Source organism: Pelodiscus sinensis, chromosome 5, assembly GCF_052426305.1.
Source record: "Pelodiscus sinensis isolate ZL-2025 chromosome 5, ASM5242630v1, whole genome shotgun sequence".
Lineage (NCBI taxonomy): Eukaryota > Metazoa > Chordata > Testudines > Trionychidae > Pelodiscus > Pelodiscus sinensis.
The window spans coordinates 124,691,774-124,713,443 of NC_143056.1; the positions used below are offsets into that span (position 1 = coordinate 124,691,774).

The following is a 21,670-nucleotide window of genomic DNA, read 5'->3' on the forward strand; positions in this document are numbered from 1 at the left end:
GCAAAGGGAATCTTCTAGCCCCAGCTGGAATTTTCACACAAATTATGGAACGTGCAACAAGCCGCGATAACCATGGGAATAGTGTCCTCAGTGAGGTGTTCCCTGCCGCAAAGACACCTCCATCTCGCCTTCAATCTCCCAAAGGTGCATTCAACCACTATGTGGCACCTGCTCAGCCTGTAGTTAAAATGCTCCTTATTGCTGGCCAGGTTCCCCTTGTACGGTTTCATATCAGCAGAAGGTGCCTCTAGCGTCTGGCTTGCAGGACTGTGGCTGTAAATTGTGCTCTGCCTAGTGACGTAGTCAAGGATAACTGCCTTCCACTGCTGCTGGTGCCAGAGCTTCCTGTTAGATCCAATAGCAGGTGGCTGTGTGCTGTGTTTAAGGTTCCGGTGTCAAGCCCCGTTCACTGCCTGTGATGCAGCTTCCCTCTGCTGGGAGTTGCACCCTGCCTGGCTGTGACAAGCTGGGGAGAGCGGCTGGAAGCTGACGTGTGCAGCTGAGGGCTTTACGCCAGCCTGGGCACCTGCCATGTGCTGCCCCCTTTCCAAGGAAGGAGGCAGAGACGGACGGGGAAATCCCAACCAAGACATTCCTTTTATTTTTTAATAATAAAAAACAGAACAGACATGATTTCCTGAAAACAGCTTCCTACCTCATAATTTCACAGAAATTAGCTTGGAAACGTTGCTCGCCCTCCCTGTTCCGACTCCTGCCTCGGGCCCTCCTTGCAGGGAGATGCCGTAGCCCTGGAGGAGCAGGCTCCAGCCAGTCCTGGTGCAGAGTCCTGCAGGCCTCCAATGGCCAGTCTCACCCTGCCACGACCGTGAGCCTGTGCTGGGCAGCTGGCTGCTGTCCCCAGCCCCACACGGGGGAGAGTGGGGGTCAGCGTAAGGAGGGACTGGGACATTAGCCTTTGCTCAGGCTCACCGGGTAGCACAGAGTTCAGCCTCTCAGGGGTAGCGCTTTGTCTCTGGGTCCCGCCCACCACACACCCTCCTTCACTCACAGCACTGCTCCCCACCTCCCCCTTTGCTCTCACCTGCCTCCGCTGCCCCCTTCTCCCTTCCCTCTGCAGAGGCGGCGGGTTTCACGCTGCACCAGGCCAGCAGGGATGTGGAGTGGGAGGATCCCCCACACACCAGGCCCAGGAAGCGGTGCCCGGTGCCAGGGCTGCTATCTGGCTCGCCCCAGGCACCACGGCACCTCGCAGTGCTCGAGAAGGGCTGAGCCGTGGGACAGGAGCCCTTAGGGCCGGATGGAAGGGAAGAGATGAGGACAGAAGTGAGTCTATGCCAGGGGCACTACTGCTCAGCCCCTACAGGGCCCCTAGGGCCCTCTGAGGATACCCCACCCAGCCAGGTTCATGAGGTGATGTCCATTGAGTGGACCTGGGCTGCAGCCAGTGGAGGGACAGCTCCCAACTGCTGGGCAACCAGCCACCAGGAGCCTGGATCGGCCGTTTTGCCCAGCCCTGCCTTGGTCCTACCTCGCCAGCGGCGTCAGGTGCTGCCCAGGTTTTCAGTATCCAGCTCTGTCTAGCCGGGAGGAGGGGGGGTTCAAGTTTCAGCACCAGCTTGTGAAGGTTACGGGGCAGCAAACCACAATGCACTGGGCTCGTAATAACCCCATTGCTCATTGCTCCCCTTCCACATGCTACAGGGCAGGCCCCTGGCCTGAGCCTGCCCCCAGGCCCCCCAACGCAGCATGTTCATCCAGCTTGTTACCATGGAGGCCTGTCCTGTCTCCCTGGGGAGACCAGCCTGGAGAGCATGTCCCTGTGCATTCGGCCCTGGCTCTGTTACGAACTGGGAGCTTCCTCTACCAGCCCCACTAGAGAGGGCTGCTGCCCACAATGGGGTGTGGCAGGGGGATGGGTGCCCTGTGAACCTGGGCACCTTTGCAGGGCTGGCTCAGAGAGCCAGGCTCAGGAGGGAATCCCAGCTGCCATGCTGCTAAGCCCCTGGGCCGTGGGATTTGCTCCAAGCCTTGTCTTACTGCCCTGCTCCCTGAAGGGCTGGTGGCAGCAGGAGGGGGGGTTGCTTCCCTCCCTCTGACAGGATCCCTGACCTCAGTGCTAATGAGTTAATAATCTGGTTTCTCACTAAGGAATTAGAAGTCTTTAAGAAAAAAATCACCCCTCCCCCCCCAAAGTAACGGCAGGTTTTTTAGAGAGCTCTGGAGAAATCCCCGGCTCTGAGAGCTTCTCGCTCCAGTGCGGTGCCTTGAGCAGCCCAGAGACCGCTCCCATGGCTGCTGGAGGTGGCAGAGCCGCGGCAGCTGGCTTTGCAGAACAGTCTCCTTCCACCCCATCACGCGGAGGAGCCCTGGGAGTGGCCGGCAGCAGGGCCCAGGCCCTAATCTTTGGGCGTCTTCTTGCTGCGGGAGTTCCACATGCCGCGCTTGGAGTGGTAGTAGTGGTAAAAGTTCCTGAGGCGCAGACGCTCCACCTCCAGCCCACTCTGCAGGACCCTGCGCAGGGAGAGGGAGACACAGCTGAGGAGAGCGCAGGGAAGAAGTGAAGCTGGTTGGGGGCTTGCCACACCCACTGAACTCAAACACCTCAGGAACATGTTGGAGGAAAGCACTTTCTGCTGCAGTCGATGCTCGCCGTCCAGACTGACGGCCATCTTTGAACCTTCCATGGAGTCTGCTGGCAAAGCCAGGGACACCCCAACTCGGCCTTGCTGAAGGCTCCAGCCCCTGTGCTCTCCCTGCCACCGTCAGGGCTAATTGATAGGTCAGAGTAAGGGAAAAAAAAGGGAGGCACAAATCCATTCTCCCTGCTCAAAAGGACACCGGGGACGTTTCAAGCAGATTTGTCTCCACACAAGCCCGGCTGGAGCACCTGCTGCTCCTAGCGCCTCCTGCTGCCCATGCCACGGTCTGTACCTGGGCAGAAGCAAACGGGGCCACGGACAGTGCAAGCCGAGCTCCCGCCCCACTGCCCCCCTCCCACTGTGAGGTACCACCAGAAAGCACCTCAGAGCTGCAGGGCCTTGCAGGGGTTAATCCCTCCCTCGTGCCCATCATCTTCTCTCCCGTGTCCCTGCCCCAGCCATGGGGGGGGGGAAGTGGGGGCAGGCCCTGCCAGCTGTACCTGTCCAGTAGCTCCCAGTCCTCCCCGCCCCAGCGGTCTCGGAACTCCTCCGTGTTCATGCCCCCGACCCGGTCAAAGTCCGACTTGTAGATCCCGAAGAGGCCGAACCCGTTCACCTCCCAGTAGCCTGAGGAAGGAGGGGAGAGAGGTGCCTCGCGAGAGCCCAGGTGGGAAGGGGGCTCTGTGCAGGGGGGGAGGAGTGGGGCAAGCGGCAGGGCCCACGGTCCCATCCAGCTCTGCCCTCCTTTGAAGCCAGGCTGCCCTCTGCTGGAAACCAACTGCAGCACGGCAGCAGGAGAGGCTCAGCTCGCGGGCCTGTAGAGAACCAGTCCCCCAGAAGGTGGGGCTGCGCCGCCGTTCTTCCACCCCAGCTCCTAAGTTCCCGCATAACTGCTCAGGCCGGAGCTGCTGCACCTTCCTCTGAAGCAGCCGGCACTGGGCCCTGCCCCACCAAAGGCAGGACACTGGCCGGGTTGGACCTCGGGTCGGATCCAGTTTGGCACTGCTGCGTGCATGGGATGAGAACGGCCAAGCAGCCCTTGCACTGAAGGCAGAGCCGGATCCTCCCCATGTGGGCACTGGGGGGCGGGGCAAGTCCCAGGGCAGACTGCCTGGGAGAGGGAGATGCCAACTAGCTCCCGGCAGGGGCTATGAGCCTAGTTAAGGCTCCTGCCAGTCTGCCACCCTGCCTTAAGCACCCGGCATTATTATCCCTGCTCACACCCCCAGCCTGCGGGACGTGCAGCTGTAAGGAGCCGGTGGAGATGCTGAGTTTCAATCACCAGCGTAGCTGGGCTCCTCACCGATGTAATTTAAGCAGCAGCAGGCTGCTCATCTAATAGGTCTCGGCAGCACAGTGCTCATAGTGCCTGCGCCATTAGCTGCCTCGCTCCATTCGCGGCTTCCTGGGGCGCAGGCTCCCTGGCCTCGAAAGCCCGGTGCTCACCCCGCAGCAAGAGCATCGAGTGCCGGGCACGTTACCGTTGGGGTCCCGCGGCGAGCTCCCGCAGCCCAGCCGCATGACGATGGGCGCGTAGGCCAGCTTGCCCTCCACACAGTGCTTGCGGATGCTGTCCAGGATGTTGAGGGGGAAGTGGATGTGCAGGTCGCACAGGAACACGATGCTGCTCCCATCCTGAGGGAGCCAAGAGCAGAGAGAGGCCGTGACCGGACAGCCTGGCCGGAGGCAGGGGGCAGGATGGGACAAGGGCAGTGGCGCTGAAGAGACAGAGCCCTTCTGCCGTCTCTCACCTCGATGGAGTCCACCCCGGCCTGCAGCCCTGCCGAGCGCTCAAAGTTCCCCGTACGCTTCAAGTACTGGTACCTGAGAACAACGCAGAGTCAGCGACTGCAGGGAGCCCAGCTCAGTGGGCACAGCTGGGCCGCGTGACCGCAGGCACTTGCCAGGCGGGGACGCTGAGGCAGGAGAGGAATCGTCTGGGGGTTACTAGAGGGGCCAGGGGCTGGAGCCGAGGGAACCCAGCTGAACTCTAAGAAGCCTTTCCCGGGTGAACTCTCCCAGACCATTAGCAGCCACGTGGCTCTCTCCCGCTACTCAGCTGGCAGGCCCCTCTTGCCTGCAGTGCCACCCAGTTTTGGGGATGGCAGCTAGCCCCTCTGCAGCCCGCCTGGCTCCCACATCACTGCAGTACCAGCTGCATCCTGGCACAGCATCCATTTGCAGGGCAGACCCCTCCCCAAACCATGTCCGTAGGGCTAGAGGCACAGCAGGGGTCTGCCCTGCAAACAGATGCTGTGCCAGTGCGCAGCTAGGGCTGCACCTTCCTCTGAAGCAGCTGGCACTGGGCCCTGCCCCATCACAGGCAGGACACTGGCTGGGATGGCCTTCGGGTGGGCACTGGGGGAGAGAGAGGGTGGGGCAATCCCCTAGGCAGACTGCTCCCAGCATGGCTGCATGAGGCTGTACGCAGCAGTGAGGTGCTCTGGGAGGGGGACACTAACAAGCTCCCGGGAGGGGCTGCGTGAGGCTAGTTAAGGCTCCTGCCAGTCTGCCACCCTGCCTTAAGCACCCGGCATTATTATTAACACCACAGAGGAGAGCCCAAGCAAGCAACCAGCCTGCAGGCTTGCTGGGGCAGGGACAGCGTGTGGCTGTCTGCAGGGATGGCATCTGGCATAATGTGACCCTTGATCTTTAGGGGGGCGTCTGGCCACCACTGCAACACAAACTACAACAGCATGAAGAGAGTGCGTGTGTGGGTGTGTGTGGGGGAACAGCCATGGCTGGGGATGCACCACTCCAGTTAGCGCCTGCTGGCTGGGCAGAGTGAGCCGGCTCATAGCGAGGGCGTCCGGCGAGAGCCCCTCAAAGCAGGCTGGAGCACACGGTGTCTGGGGCTCAGGGAAAGCAGGAGCAAAGCAGCTCCATGCACTCAGCTCCCCTGGCAGTGCAAGGACACGGGTGTCTCTGGGCACCTGACATTTACTCCTCCTTCCTCACACTGCAGGTCAGACGGCTGGCAGGCAGCCAGCTTGTCTGGGCACAGCTGCAGCCAGGAGGTAAAGCAAAGCAAGGCAGGTTGAATTAGGAGCCTTTGTGGCACAGGAGCCAAGGCTGCAATAGCAGGAGAGATGCAAGAGTGAGGTGCATTAGCAGAGCGGCCCACGGGGCTGGGGTAGCCGGGGGAGGGAGGGCTGCAGGCCAGGCCTGGCAAGTATGGGCAGAGCTGGTGGAGCTCGGGCTGGGCTAGCTGAGGGGCTGCAGATCAGGCCTGCGGTGTGTGGGCAGAGCTGGGTGGGAGTGGGGCTAGGATAGCCGGGGGAGTGGGGACAGCCGGGGGCTGCAGGTCAGGCCTCGGGGGGCTGGGCTCAGTGACCGTGACCGAGAGGTCACAAACCAAAGCCCTGGCTCCTCTCCCATTGAGCAAGCCACACGCCTAGTAGGAGCTGGAGAGGGGGCGCCTGTAACTGAGACACACGCCCCCCCCCAGTCCCGCCCTGTGAGGAAGGAGGGACATCACCTCGGTGCTGCCTGGAACCCTCCCGTTGCCTAGCTATGGGTGCGCGTCTGCTGCAGATGAGGCCCAGGAGTGGAGGGTGCCCTCTGGGCCCAGGCCCCCTTTCCTGTGGGGCTAGGGGTCTAGCAGGGCAGGGCTTAGCACTGGTGGGAGAAGGGTCCTGGGGCTCCCTGCTCCGTTACCGGGGCAGCCGGGCGTCCTGCAGCGCCTTCTCCACATCCATGTCCTCGCTCTCAAAGTCCACCAGGATGACGTTGAAGTTGGCGTCCTTCGTGTCCCAGTACAGGCCGGCCATGTCGGAGATGAACTGCTGCACCCAGCGCGCCTGGTTCTTCACTGCCGCACAAACCACACCCCCAGAGTCAGCGCTGCCCAGGGACCCTCTCCCTTGCCCCACGGCCGACAGCCCGACCCTCCCCAGGGACCCCCTCCCCTGCCCCACGGCCGACAGCCCGACCCTCCCCAGGGACCCCCTCCCCTGCCCCACGGCCGACAGCCCGACCCTCCCCAGGGACCCTCTCCCCTGCCCCACGGCCGACAGCCCGACCCCGACCCTCCCCAGGGACCCTCTCCCCTGCCCCACGGCCGACAGCCCGACCCTGACCCTCCCCAAGGACCCTCTCCCCTGCCCCACGGCCGACAGCCCAACCCCGACCCTCCCCAGGACCCTCTCCCTTGCCCCACGGCCAACAGCCCGACCCCGACCCTCCCCAGGACCCTCTCCCCTTCTTCATGGCCAACAGCCTGACCCCGCCCCTCCCCAGAGACCCACTCCCCATCCCAGTGTCAGACCTCCCAGCCACCCTCCAGGGACGAGTTCCCTTCCTTGTAGCTGAGAGCTACCACCTCCCTGCCCCCACACACACTCCGCATCCCACACCAGGCTCTCTCTGCACAGCGGGTTCGGTCAGTCTCCCTGCCTCACGCGGGGGCCGCACGCCCCTGAGCACTGTCGTCGTATTGACTTCATTTCCTAGCACTGCCCAGGCTTGACTCTGCTGCTGGGGCATGAGGACGAGGGGAGCAGGCCCCCCAGTGCTCCTGTGAGCAGCCACAGCCCGTGTGGCCATGCAGCCAAATGCCACCCAGGCCCATCGCAGGCTCTGAAAGACCCCAGAGTTCCTGGGACAGGAGGCAGCTTGCAGGGACCTGTGGCCAGTGGCGCCGCGAGCCTGGCAGGACTGTCCCAGGCCCCGTTCTCACCCGGCACCACGAAGTGCACCATGACGTCCTGCCTCCAGCTGAGCTGCAGCGGCCGGCACAGGACAGGCTTCCCGGAGAGCAGGCTCCAGCGGCTGGGCGGGGGCTGGGTGGCCGTGGGTCCCTCGGGGTTGGCCTCGGTGCTGTCGTCCGGCCTGCCCTGGTGCAGCAGCACGTAGACGTACTCAGAGAGCCGCAGCGTTCTCTGGCCCCGCTCCAGCAGCTCCAGCTCCAGCAGGTAGCGGTTCCCCCGAGCCGTGTCTCGCCGCTTCTCCACGTTGACAATGCGCAGCAGCGTGTAGATCCTTGGGGGGGGGGGGCGATACTGACACCATCACCTTCCCAGGCGAGACCCCAGCCCTCCCCCCTCACCAGGAACAGGGGCAGTCCCACACCCACTCTTCCAAGGGGGGGTGCATCTAGGCCAGGAGAGCCCCCCACTTTCCTGAGGAGAGGTTCAGCAGGTGGGGAAGAGGGGTGGAGAAACTAGTGGCTTGATTCCCCCCGCATGCCAGGAGGTGCAGGGCCGGGGACCTGTTGCGGGAGAGGAGTGTGTATCACCAGGGCCGGGTGACACGGAGACCCCCCCTCCCCTTTGGCCCGCCAGATGGGGACAGGGCTGAGCAGAGCGTAGCCTCGCCCGATCCCCGGGTCTAGCTCCGCACCCTGCCCGCGCCCACCTACCCGCCATTCTTCTCGTTCAGCTTCTCCATGTACTGGGCCACCACGTCCACCACCTCGCTCTCGCTCAGCTGCAGGTTGCCCGAGACGTTGCAGCGCAGGTCGTTCCAGTCGGAGCGCAGCAGCTCAAAATCCACCGCGCTGACGCTGAACGTCCTCTGCCAGTTGATGGAGTCCTCCAGCCAGCTCTGCTGCAGCTCCGAGTTCTCATAGCTGTAGTCCGACAGCTCCTCCTCCTCCTCCTGCTCCTGGGCCTTGCCCGGGCCCTCCCGGGCCTCCTGCTGCGACGCTGTCACCTCCGACACCCTCAGGAAGGACGTCACCCGCACCCCGGCCGACAGGACCGCCTCCGAGTTGTAATCCAGGGCGGCCGCGGCTGCGGTCCGGGCTGGGGTGGCAGCTGTGACCTCCAGGGCCTCCTGGCTGAACAGCCCCTCCGCGGCGGGCAGCTGGACGCTAGGCTGTGCCCTCCACTCGCCCACGGCCTCTGGGTCCTCACGCTGGTACAGCTGCGCCCACTTCCTGCTGCGGGCTCTGGGGCTCTTTCTCTTGGAGGGGTCCGTCTCCCTGGAGCCGTTGCCTAGGAGCCAGGGTGCCCGGTGGCCAGGGAGGTTGCGGAGTTTGGCGGAGGGGCTGGAGCGCCGTTGGGGGGCCCTTGAGTTCAGGCGCACCCTCCTCAGCGGCTTAGGGTAGAGAAAGACACCAGGGAAGGCGGCCTCCTGCGGTGGGGCCTTGCGCTTGCTCGGCTGCAGCCGGGTCACATACACCTTTTCCTGGGGCTTCTTGGCCTTCCTGTCCTCAAGAGGCGCCACAGGCCTGCTTGGGCCCTGGGGCTTGGCTTTGCCCCCGAAGATGGGCATGGAGAAGTGGGGCTGGCGGCTTAGGGCACTGCCCCGCCTCGGGGACCCCAGCAGCCCCGGCTTATCTGCCTCTCTCTCGCTGGCCGGGTCTGGCTCCTGGCGTGCCCAGCTGAGGGAGCGCCCCGGGACCCCGGCCTGTCCTCGTAAAGGGGGAGTCCTCTCATAGGTCTGGGAATCCCTGGGGCTGGCCGTGGAGCTGGGGCTGGCCCCATTGTGCAGGTCCTGGATTCGTGGCTGCCCTGGCGCATCACCTTCCTCCTGAACTGTCCTTTGTGGGTGGCGGGGCAGGTGGTAGTCCACGTTGCCCCCGTCATCCCTTGCTGCTAGAGAGATGCCCCTCCCTTTGGTCCCAGTGCCCAGGGGTGGGCTCGGTGCCCTGGGGCTCTTCTCCTTGCCAGCGGGAGGTGGGTCCGTGGGCTCAGGACTATCTGCTCCTTCCTCCTCCTCATCCAGGAAATCTGCAAAGCAAGCACAGTGCAGGAAGGCCCCTGGAACACGAGGTCCTGAAGCATCTGCATTCACAAGGCACCTGGGAGATGGATTCTCCAAGCGCCGGCCCCTGCAGTGTAATAACCCCAAGCAGGCCTGGGTCACAGAGACTGCCAGGTTTAGCCTATTGTAGACCATCAAGTCCTGCCCCCCAGCTACCCCAGGGAGCTAATGCAGGGAGGAACTGACCCTGCCAGCCAGTGTCCAGCAGCGGGGGCTCTGCCAGAACAGGATCGGAGGGGAAGGGGTGACTCCCTAGTTACCTGCAGAGCTGGGACTGCTGTGTTAGTGGTGTTTGAATTTTCCACCACACCCTGCAGCCCCTTGGCTTCATTCAGCTGACCAAGGTGCTCAGGCTCCAGCCCTTTGGGGGGAGGGTGAGAGAGTCCAGTGGCTGCAGCATTGCCCTTGGGCTTGGGAGACTCATGTACAATTCCCTGCTCCGACACTTACAGCCTGTGTGACCATGGGCAGGTCACTTAGCCTCCTTTTCCCATCTATGCAGTGGGAATGGGAGCACTGCCCCATCACACTGAATGAGAAGCGCTTGGAGGTCTCCTGCTGCACGGAGCTAGAGAGGAGCTTGGTGTTATTCCTTTATTCGCAAGGGTCAGAGATTTGTTCCTGGCCAGAGAAGTGCTGCCAGGGTAGGAGAGCGTGCCGCTGGGACATCCAAAGGGCCAGGAATCTGGGACTGGACCTTTGATTGTTGGGCTGGACTGCTTCATCAGCTCACAGGGGCAGGGAGGCTCAGTTTGGCAGGGGGGTGGGGCCTCCCAGGAGACAAATAATAAATCATAGAAACTAATACTGTGTCCATTTTTATCAGTGTCCATCTCTGGCTCTTGGATTGACTGGCAGCAACTCTGATGGGCCGGCTCCATTCGCTTGTTTCAACCCCAGCACCAATGGGGAGAGTGTTTTCATTTCACTACTGGACTAACTACCATGGTGTTTCCTTTCTGTCTTTCCAGCAGAGGATCTCACAGAAATTTGCACACACTAATGAACTAGCCCTCGCGTCCTCAGGCCACACGTGAAAGGTTAGATGGGGGGGACCCTGTGTTACTACAGAGAATTCTTTCCCAGGTGTCTGGCTGGCGGGTCTCTTGCACGCTCCATCAATGGGGTCAGGAGGGAAACTTCCCTCAGATCAGACTGGCAGAGGGATGAGGGTCACTTGGTGGACTGTCTGTAAAGGGTGGACTGTCTGTAACTTGAAATCTTTACATCAAGATCTGAAGACTTCTGGAACTCAGCCAGAGGTGCGAGGTCGAGTGGGTGGGTCAGGTTCTGTGACCTGCCGAGCTAGGACTAGAACGTTTGTTGCCCCAAATTTCGTGGTGCCCTATGCAGCTGCAGGATTTGTGTATTAGTAGGGACAGTCCTGATTTTACAGGTGTGCAAACTGTGTCTAAGAGATACAATGATGGGCCCAAAGGCAGACAGCGAATAGTCAGCAGTCAGATGACACCCTCCTTCCCCTCCACCTAGGGATGTTAAATAGGGGTTAATTTAATAGTCGAGTAACCTCATGAATTCTTATTGGTTAGTCAACTATTCTATAGTCCCTAGGGGTGGGGTCGGCAGCCAGTGCGTTCCGGCCCCACTCTGGAGAACCCCCTGCCGCTCCGTGCCCCTGCCTCTGTATCAGATCCCCCCGTCCTGCCTGACTCCTTTCTTACCACCCAGCTGGTACCCAGCTCAGCAATTGGGCTCCAGCTGCAACCCAGTGCCTGGGCATACTAGGGGTATGTCTAGACTACATGCCTCTGCTGACAGAGGCATGTAAACTAGGCTACACGACATAGTCAGTGAAGCGGGGATTTAAATATCCCCGGCTTCATTAAAATAAAAATGGGCGCCTTGCTGTGCCGGCTCAGCTGATCGTCGACACAGCGCGCGAGTCAAGACGCGGATTGGTCGACAGGGGAAGCCTTTGTCGACCGCTCCCTTATGCCTCGTGAAACGAGGTTTACAGGAGTGGTCGACAAAGGCTTCCCCGACGAGCGATCTGCATCTTGATTCGCGCGCTGTGCTGACCATCAGCTGAGCTGGCACAGTGTGGCAGCCATTTTTATTTTAATGAAGCCGGGGATATTTAAATCCCCAATTCACTGACTATGTCGGGTAGCCTAGTTTACATGCCTCTGTCGGCAAAGGCATGTAGTCTAGACATACCCTAGGCTGTGAAGCACTATCCCTACTAGCAGATGGCAGGACAGACTGGCACGGAGGAATACCAGCACCACGCCAAGCTGCAGAGACAAACAGGGCAGCTGCCCAGTTGGAGCAAGCGGCGTGCAAGGGCGGCTTACTGTCTGAGTTCAGGAAGAGAAAAGCTCTCTGGCGAGGATCCTCCTCTTCCTCATCCATCTTCATGTACTTGTAGAAGCCAAATCTGGGGGGAGGGGAAAGAGAAGCAAACAACAGCGTCTCTGAGATGCCCACACACCTGATGCCGACCCAGCCGATGGCAAACCTCCCCAAGATGCCCTGATGCCGACCCAGCCAATGGCAAACCTCCCCAAGCCAAGCCAAGCCAAGCCAAGCCAAACAAGGTGCCTCTTTTGATCCCTATCGTCAGACCCAGCAGGGCCAGAGCTGAGATCCTCTGGCGTTTCACGCTGGGGTGTGATGTTATTGGACTGTATTATGAACATACAGGGTGTGTTACATACAGGGCAGTACTGCAACTACTAGCACATGTTTGCAACACATCTTGTTCAAAGTGTGCCAAGTGAGATGTCTAGAAATAGATTATGTGTATGCCATTTGTAGTCATGTATCATTTTTGTATTTGAAGTTATTAGTATCGGCTCTGTGCTTATATCTACTATATATTTTGAAGAGTTTGTTTTGTTTGTGGATTTTTTTTGTGCAAAATATAGTTGTACTTCGCGATTACCTACAGATACCAAATTTTGCATAAACAATTCTGCCACTGAAATTAGCTGAACGCACTACTTTTTACACCAGAATATTCTGGGTGAAAGGTTTAAATAATTATTTTTGTTTTTCATTGGAAAAAATATTGATTTTTATTATTAGAGCTCATAAAAATATTTGCTAAAAGTAGCCTATTCAACTGTCATTTTAGTGCAAAGAAAATTTTTACTGTTACAAATCACAAAATAATCAAAAGCTTCAGGGATAGTCAAGTTAGTCTGTACAGGATAAACTTACAAAGACAAAAACTGATCTGGTAGCACTTTATAGACTAAGAAAACATATAGATGTTGTCATGAGTTTTCGTGGGCACAGCGCACTCCAAAGTGGGCTGTGCCCACAAAAGCTCACGATACCATCTATATGTTTTGTTAATCTATAAAGTGCTACCAGATCATTTTTTGTTTTTTTAAGTTTAAAATAATTCACATTAGTTAAGGAAAGAGTAATGGAAACTTTACAAGTTTCTGATTCAAATATACTATGAATGGTAATTATTCAATAAAATGAATAATGTTTGAAGTTGAAATCCTACAAATTTAAAACAGTTCTTTTATTTCTCTTTTGCAAGCACGTTAATAAAAAAATCTCTTACATATATTTAATTTATTGAACTTTCCTATAAGTGTCATCTACTCCAGTGTTTCTCAACCAGTGGTACAAGTACCCTTAGGGGTACTTGAGAGAAGTCTGGGTGGTACGTCAACACAACTGAACTTTGGAGAAAACTGAATTTTTGTTTTAAGTTTTACAGAGTTTTATTATTTTTGTACTTTTTACACCCAAACATTTCATTGTCCGCCCAGCTACAATTAAGTTGTTTAAACAAATGTGTTGCAATGGTAGAAAATTTATGTGTGTGTCTGAAAACTGTAGGTACTGGGGGTACCCATCTTGTAGCTGTACTTCTCCTCAGCAAGAACAACAGGATCCCCTCCACACGACAAAGGATATGCTCCTCCATTTTGTCTTCAATCCTGCTTCTCACCTCTGGAGGATCTTTACTAAAAACTGAAGCTCTGAACAAAGGACTGAATGACCCACCGTAATAGTGGATGTACTTCTGAGACCTGACTTCAGCAATCCATCACTGCTACAAGCCTCAACCAAGAACTTTGCCATTGTTGTATGTATCTGATTCTTTTAAACATTTTAACTTTCTTTCTTTCTTTCTTTCTTTCTTTCTTTCTTTCTTTCTTTCTTTCTTTCTTTCTTTCTTTCTTTCTTTCTTTCTTTTCATAACCTCTGTTTGTGCAAGGAGTGGTGCTGGTGGTGGCAGAGGAGATCTGAAGTGCCTAAAGGAATTGCTTGTATGACTTCTTGTGAGCCAGTGTAGTGAACAGAAGTGCCCTTTGAGACCGGCTTGGTGTGCTTTACAATGGAGGACCTCAGTCTGGGGCTGTACATAGCCCTGTCTCTGTGCTATTTGCCTTCAACTGATGCTGTCAGAAGTGTCCCCCAGAAGTGTCCCTCCTCTTATTACATGGTGCCTGGGGCGAGGCCTTATCTGCTCATCCACCACTGTGAGCTTAGAGCAGTGGGCTGCTTGGCTGCTGGGTGGCCCCCACGTTTCTCTTCTGAATCTCTCGCTGCAAACAGGTAGACAGAGGAAACATGCTTCCTGGCTCCTGGCAAGTCACCCTGTGGGGATGCTCTCCAGGGAGGGTCAGAGTTGATGCAAAGCGGGCGTCTGCCTCAGCATCCATTTGCTGGGACGGTCTGAGCCAGCGCAAGGGGACGGGAGGCTGCTGACTGGAAAGGGGCCTAGCCTGGGATACAGAGCCTGAGGGATGGGCTTGGTGGGTCCAGTCTGGTTCCCTAGGAAACAGGGCCTGAGTCTCAACCACTGCCCCTCTGTGGGTAGCCCAGGCTCCTCAGTGCCCTGGCTGGGCCCGTGGCAGAGCAGGGCCAAGGCACAGTGCATGGTCTGCCCTGTCCTGTCTCTGCAGATGTCCCTGCCCTAGTGCTAAGGGGCCCTATGTCTAGCAGCTCTCTGGCTTGTCACGGAGCCCCCAGCTCCCATAGCAGCCGACACAGCACAGGGCCCACACTGAACCTTCCTCCCCCCTCACCCCCGTCACTCACTTCTCCAGGTAGATGGGGGACTCTCTGTAAAAGCACTTGTTCTCCATCTCCATGTGGGTGAGCCGGGTGAAGTCGTTGGGGTACACAAATGAGAGGTAGACCTGGGAAGCCGAGCAGAGGAGTCACCGAGAGCCTGTGCACCCCAGGGGCAGGAGGAGCCAGGGAGGGGTCTAGGAGTGGGCGCACCCCGTGAGGGCTCTGAGGTCATGAGGCCGTTTGCACAAGCTCCTTGGACCGGAGCCTTTCCTGGCAGAGAAGCCTGATGCTCATCAGCCCACGGCGTCTGCCAGGCCAGCACTCAGCCGGCTCCTTTGAAGGGCAGGGGAGGGGACTGGAAGGAGATGACTCAGTTCATGTTAGCATTGTGGCTCCCTGGCGCTGCTGCTGCCTGTGCCAGAGGCTGCAGGAACAGGGCCTTGGTGGGCACTGCACCAGAGGAGCAGCCAGCAATCTGAGCTGGCTGGTGCACTGGGAGGTCGGGCAGGGGCCTGGCACCTCTGGGACAGGTGGGAGACAGGGGTATTTACGGGCAAGGCTGGGGGGCTGTCAATGAGTCTTTATAAAGGGACCCTACTGGATGTTGCTTTCCCCTGTGTGTTAGGGAGCCCCCCCCACCCCGTTTACTCTCTGTCCCCAGAAGTGCTGACAGATTGGGCAGAGAGAGCAACAGCCCCTTTCTACCACCCGCCTTGGCAGCTGAGCGAGCCTCTCCGTGGCTGTGTGGGCGAGGGCGGACTGGCTGCATGGGACATGGGGAGGGGGATGTCAAGTCCCAGCTGGTGGGTGGGCGAGCCGAGGGGGTGGTGCTCCCGGAGCGCTCTGCGAGCACACAGAGCCCTGTGCCTGCGGGGAGGGGCTCCCGCACTGCAGCAGAGCTCCAGGCGGGCGTCACGACTGCCGAGCCGGCAGGGGACAGAACAGGATCACGAGGGCCCTGGTGACGTGGCTGCTCCCGACACCCACAAGCCCCCGGGGGCTGCAGTGCTGCCAACACGCGCCTGGCCACCGCTGCCTTGCTCGGGGACCGGAGGAGCTGTGCCCGCGGGCCTGGCCCAGAGCCCCAGAAGCCAGTGGGAAGCTGTCCACTGGCTCGGGAAGGCCCTGCAGACACAGGGGTTTCGTGCCCAAGACCCAGCAGCTCCCACGGGACCAGGGGCAGGCAGGGGAGCGGAGACACGGCCGAGCGTTCCCTGCCAGAGCCAGCCGGACACTTACGAACTGCAGGCCCTGGTAGCGGGCGATAGGGAAGTCCTTCACCACGTAGGTGGGGCTGTAGGCACAGGGCACCAGCACGTTCTCCACGCGGGACGCCTCAATCTGGGGAGCTGGGCAAGAGGAAGTCAGGGCTTCATCTGTGTGGCCTGGGAGGCCCTCAGCCACGCCACCCCAAAGCCCCCAGCACCTTATCCCAATAGGCCTGCGCAACGCAGCCTGATATCTACGGCCCAGCCACACTGGGTGACTGCCCATCCCATCCCCTATAGGCTAACCCAGCCCCCACTTTCTCCTATAGCCCATTGCGGTCGGGGCATCCGCCCATCCCTCCCATCCCCTACAGCCCAGCCCATCCTGGATGACCATCCAGCCTGGCCCAGCCCCAATAGGCCAGCACAGATGGCTCCTCCCCAGGGCATGGAGCTGGGGGGCGCAGGCAGGGGATCCCTGGGTGCCTGTGGTAACTGATCCTATCCAGCCTCATCTCCTCACCTACTCTGCACAGACTAACAGCCCCTCCCCCGAGGGGGGCAAATCCCTGGCCCTTCCACTCCCCCCACCCCGCACAAGCAAGGCCTCTCCCGGGAGGCTCCTGCCCCACTTACTGAGGAAGAAGGTGTCCCTGGGGTCGGGTCTGAGCATGTCGGCTCCATGCTCGTCTCTCTGTGCCTCCCACAGGTAGCCCCCGGCATGGCTGGCGAGGGACTGGGGGATGTGGGCCACATGGTTCATCTTCAGAGAGGACTCGTCTGCAGGAGAGAACGAGGAGAAAGGCCACAGTGCCCTTGGGACTCAGCTCAACTCCTGGTGAACATACCCAGGGACTCCTGTTGGCCCAGCTGGCCATGCTCTGGGGGCAGGAGTAGCCTGACAAGAGAGCACTTAGCGACCAAGTCCTCTCCTGGGTGGTGGGGCCAGACAGAGATGCTCCATGTGGACCTTCCCTAACCACAGCTTTAGCACCAAGCCCAATCCCCACCCCACCCTAATCCTCTGGACCCCAAACTATGCTCCAGGTCCCCTGACACACAATTTAACCCCTCAAACCTCACCCCGTCCTGATCCCCCCGCCTTGAATTCTGTTCCATCCCAATCTCCCCTGACTGCAGGTCCACTGCCCCTCAAATCCTGCCCCATCCCAAACCCCTGCCTAAACCCCGCCCCATCCTAATCCCCTCACATCAAACACTGTCCCACCTCATGCCACACCCCATCCTCCCTCCCCAAATTCCACCCCATCCCAATACCCTCGCATCCCCACCTCACCCCAAATCCCACACCAATACCCCCATCCCAAACTCCACCCCATCAAGGTTCTCTAGCATCAAACTCAGCCACACCTCACCCCAAACTACACACCGATTCCCACTCCGTAAACCCTGACCCATCTCAATCCCCCACCCCAAACCCTGCCCCATCCCCTCGCATCAAGCCCTGCCACTCTTCACCCCAAACCCCACATCGATCTCCTCACCCCGAACCCTGCTCTAACCCAATCTCCCCACCCAAACCCTGCCCCATCCCAATCCTCCCATCCCAAATCCCATCCAATCCCCTCGCATCAAACTCAGCCCCACCTCACACCAAACTACACACCAATCCCCATTCCCCAAACCCTGCCCCATCCCAATCCCCCACCCCAAACCCTGCCCCATCCCCTCGCATCAAGCCCTGCCACTCTTCACCCCAAACCCCACACTGATCCCCTCACCCAAACCCTGCCCCATCCCAGTCCCTCTGACTCACAGCTTCTGCAGGGCCCTAAGTCACTCCGGGTATGTCTACACTACCCCCCTAGTTCGAACTAGGGGGGTAATGTAGTCATACGGAGGTGCAAATGAAGCCCGGGATTTGAATTTCCCGGGCTTCATCTGCATGAAGCCGGCCGGCGCCATTTTTAAATGCCGGCTAGTTCAGACTGCGTGCAGTGCGGCTACACGTGGCACGAACTAGCTAGTTCGGACGGATTAGGCTTCCTAATACGAACTAGCTAGTTCGTGCCGCGTGTAGCCGCACTGCACGCAGTCCGAACTAGCCGGCATTTAAAAATGGCTCCAGCCGGCTTCGTGCAAATGAAGCCCAGGAAATTCAAATCCCGGGCTTCATTTGCAACTCCGTATGACTACATTACCCCCCCTAGTTCGAACTAGGGGGGTAGTGTAGACATACCCTCCCTGACTAAACCACAGCGGGTCTCTGCCCGGAGCAGTGAGCGCAGAGCTGGCCTGCACACAGCGCTTGCTCTCCCACAGCTGCCTCTTGTTACCCTCCTGGGCCCAACCTAGTAGCTCACACTGTTGGAGCACCCTGAGTCAAATGGAACCCCCCAGCCTCCCACCCCATGGCATGGCCCACATGGGAGAGGCAAGCAGCTAGAGGAACAATAGCAATGCAAGGCCTGAGGAGGAAGGCCTGCCGCCTGGCACTCAGTGCTGTAGGGGGGCGAGGTGTCTGGAGTAGCACAAATCCTAGGAGCGTGGAACGTGTGGTGAAAGCATGGAGGGAAGGCCAGGTGGCCAGCATAGGTGCGTCTTGGGAACGTGCTATTGGGTTTTAGAGGACCGGGCGCTTGTCCGGGGGAGGGAGATGGGCCACCTCATAGCACAGACGGGGAGAGCCAGCAATCCACCAGCGTCTCTGAGCAGATGCCACGTGTCTCCCTGACTTGCTCTGCCAGAGTCACAGAGAGTCCAGATGACTTTCTAACCGGTGTCATTCTTTCCCGATCTGCCCCACAGCATCATGCTTGCTCCATGACACCCTACTGTGCCTGCCCTGATCCATCTCCTAGCACCACACCTGCCCTGACACTCCCCAGTGCCCCAGCCTGGGTCTGCCCCACAGAACCACGACTGCCAAGAGCCACCCCTCACCTCTACCCTGGCCCTGATTTCAACAAACCACCAGCATCATCGAACAGCATCATGGAAAGCAGAACATTTTGGGGCAAGTTTCTGAGGAAAATGTGGGAGGGTTGTAAAAAAGGCCTTTTGTCAACAAGAAAACCATGTAATGCAGAAAATTCCCACCGGCTCCCAGGCGTGCAGACATCCCCAGCCCTCAACACGCAGACGCACTAATGCCACACACGTGTGCTTCCACTGCCTTGCGTAAGCTGGCACGCCTATGTGCACAATCTCAGGTGCTCCCACTGGCATCCCTATCTCACTGGCCCCACGCCTACACACACATAAGTACACAGTCCGACGCGGGATTGCCCGTTACACGCGTAGATGGCCATTTACACAGCCCGGTGCTCGTCTGCGATGGCGCACATGCTCTCCCTGGCTATCCCACCCACAGCCACCACAAACATCAGCCTCTCCCTGGCGATGGCATTCACGCACACGCTCCTACAGCCACGCAGCCTGCCGTTCCCACAGCATGCACACCTGCGGAGACATGCTGCCCATGCCCCTAGCCCAAGCACCTGTCTGTGGAGGGATAAGCTGAGCTGGGGGAGAGCAGTGCCCCGGGAAATGGCTTTACCTGTGTAGAGAGAGATGGAGTTGGAGTCGATCACTTCAAACTTCAGGCTGGGCAGGAACACACGCCACTGGAAGAGAGGGAGAAAGAGGAGAATGAGAATCACGGTAGGGTGTGTGCATATCACGCTGGCCTCCCAGCCAAAGCAGTCTGGCATACCAGCAAGAAGCAAGAGGCTGCCCCAGTATCCCTACGGTCACATGCGTCCACTCGACACATCTCTCTGTGTCTTCTTTCTTGGCTGCCAAGACTGTAGGGGAGAAGAGGCTGCCCAAGTCCACAGCACGCTGCCCATGTGACACTTCCCCTCTCTGGGAAACAGGAAGCAGCTATGCCCAGAACTCTGCTGCCGGGTAGTATGCCCCTATGCCTCCGCCCCATCTGTGTGGGGAGCAGGAAGGTGCCACTCCAAAGTGGAACACCAGATTGTGCAGTGCTGATGCCCTCCAATTCCGATTGCAGCCTGAGACACATCAGGGCACCATTTCAGATTTTGGTTGGGGAGGGCCACTTTAATCATGATTCTAGGTGCTATTTATACAAATAGCTGGGATGATGTTTTCCAATATCCTTTACTTTGCATTTATCAATGTTGAATTTCACCTGCCATTTTGTTGCCTTCTCACCCAGTTCTGAGAGATCCTTGAAACTATCTTGAGCAGTTTTGTATCGTTTGTCATCTCACTGTTTACCCCTTTCTCCAGATCACTTATGAATACATTGAATAGGACTGGTCCCAGTATGGACCCCTGCGGGACACCACCAGTTACCTCCTTTCATTCTGAAAACTGACCATTTTATTCCTACCCTTTGTTTCCTATCTTTTAACCAGTTATCAAACCATAAAAGGAGCTTCCCTTTTATCTCATGACAGTTTACTTAAGAGCCTTTGGTGATGGATCTTGTCAAAGGCTTCTGCAAAGTACACTATATCCTCTGGATCCCCCTTGTCCACATGCTTGTTGACTCCCTCAAAGAATTCTAGTAAATTGGTGAGAAATTATTTTCCTTTCCAAAAACCACGTTGACTTTTCCTTATGCTCATCTATGTGTTTGACCATTTTGTTCTTTACTATAGTTTCAATCAGTTTGCCCCGTACTGAAGTTAGACCTACTGGCCTGTAACTGCTAGCATCAGCTCTAGATCTCTTTGGGTGCATCTACACTGCAGGGCTTAACTCGAAATAAACTACACAAATTGAGCTACATGAATTGCGTACCTTATTTCGAAATAGCTTATTTCCAACTAGGTAGCGTCTACACAGCACTTATTTTGAAATAGAGCACTCTTCCTCTGACTTCCCTTACTCCTCATACAATGGGGGTTACAGGAATTGGAGGAAGAAGTCCTCCATCTTGACAGTATTTTGACACATTTCGAAATAACTGCCTGCTGTGTAGACACGGACTAAGTTATTTCGGAATAGTGCTAGTTATTTTGACATTGTGCTGCAGTGCAGATGTACCCTTTCTAAAAAAGGTGTCACATTAGATATCCTCCTGTCATTTGGTAAAGAATCTGATTTAAAGCATAGATTTTAAACCACAGTTGTAGTTCTGCAATTTCATATGTGAGTTTTTCAGAACTCTTGGGTGAACGCCATCTGGTCCTGATGATTTATTACTGTTTAGTTTATCACTTTGTTCCAAAACCTCCTCTGACACCACAATCTGGGACAGTTCCTAAAATGTGTCACTTAAAAAGAATGACTCAGATTTGGGAATCTCCCTCATGTCATCCGTTGTGAAGATCGATGCAAAGAATTCATTTTGTTTCTCCATAATGATTTTATCACCCTTGATTGCATCTCAATCATCCAGTGGCTCCACTGGTTGTTTAGCAGAGTTCCTGCTTCTGATGTACTTAAAACAATTGCTAGTGCTTTTTGAGTTTTTGGCTAGCTGGTCTTCAAAATCTTTGTAGGCTTTCCTAATTATATTTTTACACTTTACTTGCCAGAGTTTAGGCTCCTTTCTATCATCCTCACTAGGATTTAACTTCCACTTTTTAAACAATGCCTTTTTATCTCTCATTGCTTCTTTTACTTGATTGTTAAGCCACGGTGGCACTTTTTTGGTACTCTTACTACATTTTTAAATTTGGGGCATACATTTAAGTTAAGCCTCTATTATGGCATCTTTAAAAAGTTTCCATACAGCTTGCAGGGATTTTACTTTTGGCCCTGTACCTTTTAACTTGCTTAACTAACCTCCTCGTTTTAGTGTAGTTCCGCTTCCTGAAATTAAATGCCACAGTGTTGGGCTGCTGTGGTACTTTTCCTGCCACAGGGATGTTAAATTTAATTACATTATGGTCACTATTTCCAAATGGTCCAGCTATGTCCACCTCTTGGACCAGATCCTGTGCTCCACTTAGGACTAAATAAAAAATTGCCTTTCCTCTTGAGGATTCTAGAACCAGATGCTCCAAGAAGCAGTCATTTAAGGTGTCCAAAAAAGTTCTCTCTGCATCTCGTCCTGGGGTGACGTGTACCCAGTCAATATGGGGAAGCCTGAAATCCCGCTAGTATTATTGAGGTTTTTATTTTTGTTGCCTCTCTACTCTCCCTGAGCATTTCACAGTAACTATCATCATCCTGGTCAGGTGATCGATAATATACCTCTAC

General features: G+C 56.9%; 1 protein-coding gene across 5 annotated transcripts in view; it reads right to left on the bottom strand.

Annotated features, from left to right (window-relative positions):
- Nucleotides 1–574: 574 nt before the first annotated feature.
- The window catches only part of B4GALNT4 (beta-1,4-N-acetyl-galactosaminyltransferase 4), a 120,472-nt gene continuing 99,376 nt past the window's right edge, over nt 575–21,670 (bottom strand). For all 5 annotated transcript variants that reach the window (XM_089778713.1, XM_089778712.1, XM_089778714.1 and 2 more), the window contains exons 9-20: nt 19,047–19,113; nt 16,163–16,306; nt 15,558–15,667; nt 14,343–14,443; nt 11,627–11,709; nt 7,963–9,277; nt 7,282–7,583; nt 6,261–6,414; nt 4,352–4,424; nt 4,082–4,235; nt 3,101–3,227; nt 575–2,472 (exon numbers count right to left, since the gene is read on the bottom strand). In XM_089778713.1, coding sequence (XP_089634839.1) covers nt 2,358–2,472; nt 3,101–3,227; nt 4,082–4,235; nt 4,352–4,424; nt 6,261–6,414; nt 7,282–7,583; nt 7,963–9,277; nt 11,627–11,709; nt 14,343–14,443; nt 15,558–15,667; nt 16,163–16,306; nt 19,047–19,113 — 2,745 coding nt within the window. In that variant the 3' untranslated portion in view covers nt 575–2,357. The remainder of the gene's footprint in view (nt 2,473–3,100; nt 3,228–4,081; nt 4,236–4,351; nt 4,425–6,260; nt 6,415–7,281; nt 7,584–7,962; nt 9,278–11,626; nt 11,710–14,342; nt 14,444–15,557; nt 15,668–16,162; nt 16,307–19,046; nt 19,114–21,670) is intronic.